The sequence below is a fragment of the Silene latifolia genome, chromosome 9 (assembly GCF_048544455.1).
Source record: "Silene latifolia isolate original U9 population chromosome 9, ASM4854445v1, whole genome shotgun sequence".
Taxonomy (NCBI): Eukaryota; Viridiplantae; Streptophyta; class Magnoliopsida; order Caryophyllales; family Caryophyllaceae; genus Silene; species Silene latifolia.
The window spans coordinates 41947321-41957602 of record NC_133534.1 but is presented as its reverse complement, the minus strand read 5'-3'; the positions used below and the strand labels follow the sequence as shown (position 1 = coordinate 41957602).

Sequence of the window (10282 nt, the reverse complement as noted above, 5' to 3'; positions counted from 1 at the left end):
TAAAAGATTGTGGTATAGTATCACAGTGGACTCCTCCTGGCACACCTCAATTAAATGGTGTGGCCGAAAGAAGAAACCGAACTTTACTTGATATGGTTCGGTCAATGATGAGTCTAACCGAGCTTCCTAGTTCATTTTGGGGTTTTGCCCTCTTGTCTGCAGTATTTTCACTAAATCGAAGCCCGACTAAAGCGGCCGATAAGACTCCATATGAGATATGGACAGGGAAAGTCCCTCATTTGTCATTTATGCGTATTTGGGGTTGCAAAGCGTACGTTAAGATCAAGTCTGACAATAAGCTTGCACCCAGGTCTGACAAATGTCTTTTTGTAGGATATCCAAGGGAAACACGTGGCTATTACTTCTATAAAAAACACGAGAACAAAGTGTTTGTGGCTCGTGATGCTGTCTTCCTAGAAAAGGAGTTTATTTCTAGGAGACAGAGTGGGAGAAAATTTGAACTTGAAGAAGTTCGAGAGCCACAAACCGAGAATGAGGTAGAGGAGAACGTGGAGGATAACATTCCCTCTTCCTCTGAAACGGTAATTATTCCTAGAAAGTCAAGTAGGATTTCTAATCCACCTGACCGTTACCTTGGTAACATCGAAGAAGATGGTGTTTTGTTACTTTTTGAAAGTGATGAACCCACTACCCACAAATCGGCCATGTCTAGTCCCGACTCCTCCCTTTGGCTAGAAGCCATGAGATCCGAAATGGATTCCATGTACGAGAACCAAGTATGGGACTTGGTGGATTTACCTGAGGGAGTGCAACCCCTTCAGTGTAAATGGATATATAAAATTAAGCTCGACGTGGATAAACATGTGGATGTTTACAAAGCTAGATTGGTGGTAAAAGGTTTCACCCAAGTTCATGGTTTACACTATGACGAAACCTTCGCTCCAGTCGCTATGCTTAGGACCATTAGGATAATCTTAGCGGTTGCCGCATTTCATGATTATGAGATTTGGCAAATGGATGTCAAAACCGCCTTCTTGAATGGGATTCTAGAAGAAGAGGTGTATATGATACAACCTGAAGGTTTTGTGGATACATCTAACCCTAAGAAGGTGTGTAAGCTCAAGAAGTTCATTTATGGTCTTAATCAAGCATCTAGGAGTTGGAATCATCACTTTGATCATGTTATTAAACAATATGGTTTCACTAGAAGTGTGAAAGAACCGTGTTTATACATGAAGTTTAGTGGGAGTAAGGTTTCATTCCTTGTCCTATATGTGGATGACATATTGCTCATTGGGAATGATGTTCCATCACTCACTTCCGTTAAGGAGTGGCTAGGGAAATACTTCCAAATGAAGGACTTGGGAGAGGCACAACGAATCTTAGGTATCCGGATCTATAGGGATAGGTCCAAGAGGATACTAGCATTGAGTCAAGAAGCTTATATTGACAAAGTTCTTGACCGGTTCAATATGAAAGACTCCAAGAGAGGATTTCTACCTATGGGCCAAGGGATTACTTTGAGCAAGTCACAGTCTCCCTCCACCCCTAAGGAAATTGAACACATGAAGACCGTCCCTTATGCTTCCACTGTTGGGTCTATCATGTATGCTATGATTTGCACTCGTCCCGACGTTGCGTATGCCTTGAGCATGACAAGTCGGTATCAAGCCAACCCTGGTGAGAGTCACTGGATAGCCGTAAAGAACATCCTTAAGTACTTGAGAAGGACTAAGGATTCGTTCTTAGTGTTTGGAGGAGAAACTGAGTTGCGTGTAAGAGGTTACACGGACGCAAGTTTCCAAACCGATCGGGATGACATGAAATCTTAATCCGGCTATGTCTTTATGCTAAATGGAGGAGCTATTTGCTGGAAGAGCTTCAAGCAAAGTGTTACTGCGGATTCTACAACAGAGGCTGAGTACCTTGCATCGTCTGAGGCTGCGAAGGAAGCTGTTTGGATTAGGCAATTCATGGAGGGGCTAAGAGCTAGGTTGCACCAAAACGGACACGGACACGGACACGGGACACGGCACTCCGATTTTTTCAGGACACGGGACACGGCAAAAAAAAACTAATATACCTATTAAAATAAAGGGAATTTAAACGCCATTACAACCAATATCTAAACTTTGGTCATTTAAAGGTCACAAAGTCGTAAAACAACCAATAAAAATGTCTTATACATGAAAATCAAATGTCTTACCAACAACAAAGTTCCAAATTACAAAGCATGAAAAGTCTTACAAAATAAATAAAAAGCATGAAAAGTTTCAAATTACAAACCCCATCAAGCATCATTACCCGATGTACGATCATCTAACTCACCAAAGTCACCAATCTCACCATCATCACCAAAGAGCATCATTTCCATGTCAGGCTCATCAAGGGAGAGATTAGCCACATCAAGACAACCAACTTCATCAAGATTAGCATGCTCATCTCCACCAACATCCCACATCTTGGTTCTTCCCTTGATATACTCTTCACTATTTCTAGAAAGTAAGCGTAAATTATTATGAATTCTTACCAAGTCTTTGGCTCGTTTTGGAGTAAGTCTGTTTCTAGTACAAGAGTGAATAAACTTGTAGATGCTCCAATTTCTTTCACTACAAGAAGAAGAAGAAGGTTGGCCTAACAACTTGAATGCCAAACCTTGAAGATTAGGAGCAATGGAACCATAAGTAGCCCACCAATGCTTTGCTTCCATTAGAGACATGTCTTCTACACATTCCAAGTCTTTAAAAATGTCATGATCTCTTCTCAAAAAGATGGCATACTCGGTGTTGGCTTTTCTTCTATCATCCGCACATGGAAAAAGTCTCCTAAAACAAGACAATCTTGAAGACGAGACTTCATTATCAACATGTGGAGCAACTCGACCGGGAATTTCATCAAGCCACTTTTGAGTGTAGAACCTTAGAGAGAAAAAACAAGTATTATGGATAGCTTATAGTTTATGGTCAGCTTAATTGTTCAGTAGAAGTACAAAATTAGTTACGGACGAAAATGGTACAAAATTAGAAAATGGTCAGCTTAATTGTTCAGTAGAAGTACAAAATTAGTTACGGACGAAAATGGTACAAAATTAGAAAATGGTCAGCTTAATTGTTCAGTAGAAGTACAAAATTAGTTACGGACGAAAATGGCTAACTTATAGTTTATAAAATGACCAGCTTATAGTTTGGAAAATGGTCAGCTTAATGTTTAGAAAATGGCAGCTTATAGTTTAGAAAACGGGCAGCTTATAGTTTAGAAAACGGCGATGAAATGTAAGGTGACATAAATCTCATGCTTGTATAAAAAAACAAAATAAATTAGTATAGTTACCTTGGAACCAAAGAATGTGCCAAGCTATGTAGAGGAGTGCTAGTTTTACTCCAACGACTTGTAAGAATGCTTTCCACCACCTTGAAAAAAGTGGACTCTTCACTTGCACACTTATGCTCATGCTTGTATATAGCCTCTTTGACCTTGAAAGACATACCCTCCCACCTCTCATATACCAAATGAAGTGAAGACCTATCCGTATCACAATCTCTTATCATGTTATAAATAGAACGTGTGAACTCAAGGATATAATCAACTTTGTCCCACCAACCATCATCTAAGATCTTTTCCCTCACAAGTACAGCTTGCCCACGACGATCTTCACGATAAGTAGTCCACGCCTCACTAACTACCATTGATTGCAAGGAGGTTTTAAGAAGTTTCAATCTTTTAAGCATCACAACAATAGAAGCAAATCTAGTATCGGCAACGGAAAGCAATTTCAAAGGAGAAAACTTATTGAAAATTGCAAGCCTCATGCCATGGGCCATTATGTAGTTCTTTATAAATAAAGCATCTACATGAATCTCCGTTATCCAATGACACTCATTATAAGTTTCTTCATTATTATTAGTGTTTCTAGCCGCACAAATATTTTTCAAAGCAAGATTAAGAGTGTGGACAACACATGGCGTCCAATATATATGTGAATATCTTCCCTCAATTAACTCCCCCGCACCTTTACAATTACTTGCATTGTCCGTTAACACTTGCACAACATTTTGATCGCCAACCTCATCTATTACCTCACTTAGCAAAGAGGCTATATACTCTTTGTCCTTCACCTCACCCGAACAATCAACCGCTTTGATGAACATAGGACCACTTTCACAAGCAACCATGACATTGATCAGAGGTCTCCTTTGTGAGTCACTCTAACCATCACTTACTACACTAACTCCTTTCTCTTTCCAAGTACTCTTAATAGGCTCTAACAAACTCTCAACATTTTGCTTTTCTTGTTGAAGCAAGGTTATTCTCAACTTATTATATCCCGGAGGAGTATAGCCCGGGATTTGGTTAGAAGCGGCAAAGGAGTAAGACCTCACATAATAAGGATTCCTTGCAAGATTAAAAGGTAACCCTCCCGTGTAAAACATTCTAGCAATTTCCGCATCCAAATGGTTACGACTTTGTATATTAAGAGTCATAGGAATGGTATTGGTGGATTTTCTTTTTTTTACTAATTTGGATATGTGGTTGTCTAGAGTTAACATCGGAGGAAGAAGATTCATTAGGAAAAAGAGGAACTTTTGATTTTGCAGCAGCTCTTTTTTTAGCCTCCACCGCATCATCCAATTGTTTCAATTTAACTTGATCATCGATTGAAAGATTCTCACACGTACTAACTCCCTTCCCCGGAATTTTCAACAAGTGAGCCCTCACTCTAGTATAAGTGCCACCCTTAACAAGCTTACAAAAGTGACACCTAAAACTCGCATTGCCTCCGCCAGTTGCTATTTTGGGCCCCTTATCAACAAATCTCCACAAAGGAGTATCCTCAATGTCATCACTTTGAGCACTAGCACTAGCACTACCACCACTAGAATCCATAGTTATCAAATTGAATATCGTCTGCAAAATATTTACATTAAAAAGCAACAACATATGTTATGGATGCAGCACAAATACAACTATACAAGTAATCAGGCCTGAAATGCAGGCACACAGGAGGGTCAGTGAGCAACCTAGGTAGAGGTCTACAGGAATTAGACTACGAGTAAAGGACAGAAGTAACTCAGTGTTTAACTTGTAGAAGTAAACGAGTTGATTTCGTTTTCAATTCCCACCTTGTTCAATCATACATATATACAAACACTATCCATCTCATAATCTGCTTGTTTTCACTTTTCACACAATCTGCTTGTTTTCTTCGGTAAATGTTACTAATTCAAACAATCAATATCCAAATTACCACAAATCAACCAAACCCTAATTTTCGAAATTACCCCCAAATCAAACAATCAATATCCAAATTGAAAACCCCAGTTTGATGTAACGACAAGTCGACAACAACAACAATAATAATAAATAATATCGATTGATTTTCAGAAATTAACCTAGATTGATTAATTAAACCTAGATTGATAAATTAGGGAAAGGTGAAAATTACCTGTTCACTTGTTCACTGAGCAGAACTTCAGAAGTCGTCGGCAAGAAAGGCTGACAGCGACCAAGAAATAACGGCGGCCGCAGGCCAGAGGAGACGAGGCTGACTGGCGAAGTGGGGAGTGGCGATTGCGTAGGAGGAGTAAAGCAGAACTGCAGAAGTCGTGATATGAATATATGATTCATATGAAATCAGATTTTGTTTTCAAAATATAATATTTGGTGTGTCCGTAAGACACGGGCCATGTCCAATTTAGTTGGGCCATGTCCGACACGGTTTTTTTTTTAAAAAAAATAGGACACGGTTTTTGGCGTGTCCAAAACGTTTCGGGGCGTGTCCTACGCGTGTCCGTGTCCGACACGGTGTCCGACACGGGAACGCCCAATTTTAGGCGTGTCCGTGCAACCTAGGCTAAGAGTAGTCCATTCTGCCATAGATCATATCACTCTATATTGTGATAACAATGGAGCTATTTTTCAAGCCAAAGAGCCTAAGTCTAATAACAAATCTAGACACATTGAAAGGAAATACCATGTAATTAGAGATTATGTGGAAAGGAAGGAAATTGACATTTGTAAGGTTGCGACAGATGATAACATTGCTGATCCTTTAACCAAGCCTTTATCAAAGGCTAAGCATGATGGTCATGTCGTCGCTATGGGATTGAGACGAGTACCAGATTTTCTTTAGATTATGGATATGTAATAATTGGATATTGTATCTCTTATTATATATAGGATAATCATATTCATTATTTTCGCATTCATTCTTTTATGAATCTTTTATTTAGTGTGACTAAATTTTAATACCTTGTTTATCTGAATAAGTTGTGGAGACAATGTTGAACACTATTCAAGTGAATAAGATGAACATTGTATTTTGTCCCTAGTCACTTAATGAGGTGACGTCTCGGAGTGACTAGATTGTAAGTCGATTGATGGTTGTTCAACACCATAAGGTCATACGTGATGACTAGTCGATTACATAGCCAGAGTGTGTGACACTTTGCCGGACAGTGACCATTTAGAGAGTCCCTAAGTTCTATTATAGACGCCTGGTCGTGGCGGGGATCTCTAAGATGTTCTAATAAGTCGATTCTTTTGGCTGGAGACTATTATCTGAGCAAGTGCAGTTTTCGAGTGACTTTGGTTTTTGTCCTAGGTCGTGCCGTGAAAGGAGGCCAAAAGGGCATTTACTAGGTCATGGTGAGCTGTATTGTGCAATAGGATAGATAGGGCATACATGAATTGTCCACCAATGTTGGGTAACTATATCTCAAGGCCACTCGAGGAGTTAATGACTACAAATGCGTGGCCACGCTCGGAAGTAATCTGTGAGAGATTTTTCCGGCCAGGTAGTCACGCTCCCGATCAAGAAAACCACTCGCGATGTGTTCGTGTGCAAGTGCGACCTGAAAGACACCTTGCATTGAGTGGGAGATTAAAACGGACAAGAGAATTGGTAGCGCACACCTTGTGTCGGACAAGTGGGAGATTGTTGGAGTTAGTGTCCTCTACAATAGTGCGTTAACACAATAAATCTCATTAATGGAATATCATCAGATATTTAATTATTTGATCCTCGTCAGTTGATTAACGTAAATCGATAACGGTTGGCTGACTAGAGTTTGACGTTATTGTCGTGAGACGGCGGTGATCAACTGACCCCTTTCGGTCACACCTAAAGGAACGAACCCCAATAGACAACTAATTAAGTGTATGAGATACAATTTATTTAGTCCCCTTATTTGTAGACTAAAAAGTTAGTCGATTATTTTTAGAGAGATTTTGAGTTGCGAACTCGAGGAGCGGCAATTATTATTTAATTATGCGATAATTGAATAATAAGTTTTGGAAACGGGTTTTAGTTAATTAACTGTTAATTTATTAAAATTGTACTAATTGATTAATGTGATTAATATTAGTACGTAAATAATATGTTAGTGGTACACGTATATTTACGGAGTGAATTGGACGAATTAATTATGGAAGTATTTAAACATGATACGATGTTTAAAATAAAAATTACACGGATTCGTGCGACAAATATAAGAACCAACATGGACCCGTAAATGGTCAAGTGGACCGTGTAAAATAAGAGTAGTGGATGATTACTCACATAATCATTTCACCTTATTTTGTATACTACCATAATTTATCTTATGTAAGAGTTTGCATGTAATGTAAGATGAAAAACATAAGACAAAATTTGTCTACTCCCTCACTCCACCTCCACCCGCCACTTCCCTTCCTATTCACTCCATCTATTGTTCATTTATTTACACTACCTCACTTCTTCACTCAACAGCTTTGCATGTGAACAATTCTCCAACATCTCTCTAAAATATTACTCATCTTTACTAAGCTTGTTAGTAAAAATATATTATTGCTAAGACTAGTTAGTAATATTACTAATAATATCAAGGCTACAATATTAACAAGTTCTAGTTTAATACTTGTTATTATTATTGGGTTAGTTCTTGGGTGCAACACGAAGGAGATCTTCTTTTTGAAGATTTGCAAGGAGGATCTTCCATTTGGAATAAGCTCAAGAACAAGCTAGTAAGGTGAACTAGTTTGTGCCCTTTTTACCACAAATTCAATGTAAGGAAATTGTTTTTCCTTATACTTTCTTTTTATGCTTTCATATTTGCATGCATGTTACATAGATCACCTAAATAACAATTTATGAGATAAATTAATTTTATTAGAGAGTCTAATATGGATCTATGATCTTTCACATTCTTCACATCAATAAGTACTTCTCCGGTAGCCAAAAATGGCCTACCTAGGATGATGGGGGTATGGCTATCTTCCGGAATATCAAGGACAACAAAATCGACGGGGATTAAAAGCTTTCCAACCTTGACGGGTACGTCTTCAAGCACCCCCATAGGGCGCTTGACGGACCTATCCGCCAATTGGAGAGTCATGGTAGTAGGATCAAGGTTTTGAATGCCAATCCTCTTTGCAACTTTTAAAGGAATAACACTCACACTTGCTCCCAAGTCACAAAGAGCTCTTGATATAGGAACACCACCAACTACACATGGGATTGAAAAGCTTCCCGGGTCACCAAGTTTAGTGGGCATTTTGTTAAGGATATGAGCACTACATGCCTCTTCCATAGCCATTATCTCTTGGTCACCCAAGACTCTTTTCTTGGTCAAGATGTCTTTTAAAAACTTTGAGTAAGTTGGCATGTTCATAATCACTTCCGTAAAGGGTAGGGTAACCTCAAGTTTCTCAAGCATATCACAAAACTTGGCATACTTAAGGTTTTCCCTACTCTTAATGGCTCTTGAAGGGTAAGGAATTTTAGGAACAAGTTGAGAATTGGAAGATACCTTTGGAGGAACCGAATTCTTTGTTACCTTCTTAGAGTGTTGCAAAGGTACTTCTTCAATAACTTCTTCCTCATAAGGGATGTCTTCCACATATCCATCAACATCCTTATCCACTTGAATTCCCCCTCTTGACGAATCTTCACAAGCTTTCTTCTCTTTCTTGTCTTTACTAACTTTAGCCGACGGTACAATGGGTGAGCTTCCCTCTTCACCATTCATTTCCAACCCATTCCCCTTGGGATCTTCATCAACTTCCACCATAAGGTCCTTGTAGGGGTCCTCAAGCTTTACACCACTCCTTAACACTACCGCATGAACATGATGGCTATTTGAGGCATCCTTGGAGCTTTGTCCTTGAGCTAATAGGCCACCGGGCGGCCTTTGAGGGTTAGCCATAGCATGAGAGGCCATCCTTGATTCCATTTCTCTCATGTCTTTAAGGAAGGTAGCCCTCAAGTTTGCTTATTCTTGTTGGGGTGCCTTGGCAAAATTAGCCATTTCTTGACTATGTTGAAGTTGCATGTTCTTTATCATCTTCAAAAGCTCATTTTGGGAGAGCTCACCTTGGGGTTCTTGATAAGGTTGTTTAGATATGGGTAGAGGGAACCCATAGTCATACCGAGTGTTGGAACCTTAGTTGTTGTTTTGTCCCCCTTGGAAGTTAGCTCTAGGACCATTGTTGTTGAAGTTTGATCCTTGGCCTTGTTCTTGAAACCCTTGAACATACCCTTACCCATATCCTTGATTTGCTTGGTTCACTTGATTCGCTTGGTAAAACCCTTGGTTGCTTTTATTTCAACCAAAATCTTGGTACCCTTGTGGTTGGTTACCATAGTTTTGGTTTTGATTGTTGTTTGGCCATTGGTTTTGATTTCCGGGGTTAGTTCTTTGGTTGGAGAATGTTCCCCTTGGTTGAGAAAAACCAGGTGGATTATTTGGGGCTTTTGGTTGAAGGTGTTGTGGGTTTTTAACATTGTCACTTTTGTAGCTAAAATTGGTGTGGTTCCTTAAACCGGGATGGTAGAAGTTAGTGTTTGGATTGTAGACATTGGGATTGTTGTAGGATGGTCTTGGTGGTCTTGTATTGTTGTTATAGCTTTGGAAAGTATTAACATCTTGAACATTAACTTCATAGCCACTGTTATAGTTGTTGGCACACAAATCAAAGGTATGACCGCTCCCTCCACAAAGCTCACAACTCGAAGTTTGGACCACTTCCTCCATGGGTGGCCCATGTGAGATTGTGGCTTGGTGCACTTGATTTCTTTATAGCTTTTCAAGTTTTTTTTGTGAGTAAGTCGAGTTTAGCATTTGTCTCGGAGTTGGAGGGGTTCTCCTTAGGGAACTTCCCATTCCTCCTTAGCATGTTACCTCTAGACCCATAGTTTGCTTCCGAGTCTACCATTTTCTTGATCAACGTTGTGCCTTCTTCATCATTCAAGTGATCAAATCCTCCCCCCGCGGAGGCATTTACCATCTCCTTAGTCCTAGGTAGCAACGTTTGAAAGAATTTTTGAGTGATGTACCATTCCGGG

At 39.5% G+C, this 10282-nt stretch overlaps 1 protein-coding gene across 1 annotated transcript; it reads right to left on the bottom strand.

The window, feature by feature from the left end:
* Nucleotides 1-1978: 1978 nt before the first annotated feature.
* Nucleotides 1979-3520, bottom strand: LOC141602628 (uncharacterized). The gene is made up of 2 exons (XM_074422809.1): nucleotides 3292-3520; nucleotides 1979-2879 (listed from the first exon to the last, which is right to left on the bottom strand). Exons 1-2 carry the CDS (start codon nucleotides 3507-3509, stop codon nucleotides 2252-2254), a joined length of 846 nt encoding a protein of 281 aa, XP_074278910.1. The 5' UTR covers nucleotides 3510-3520; the 3' UTR covers nucleotides 1979-2251.
* Nucleotides 3521-10282: the final 6762 nt, after the last annotated feature.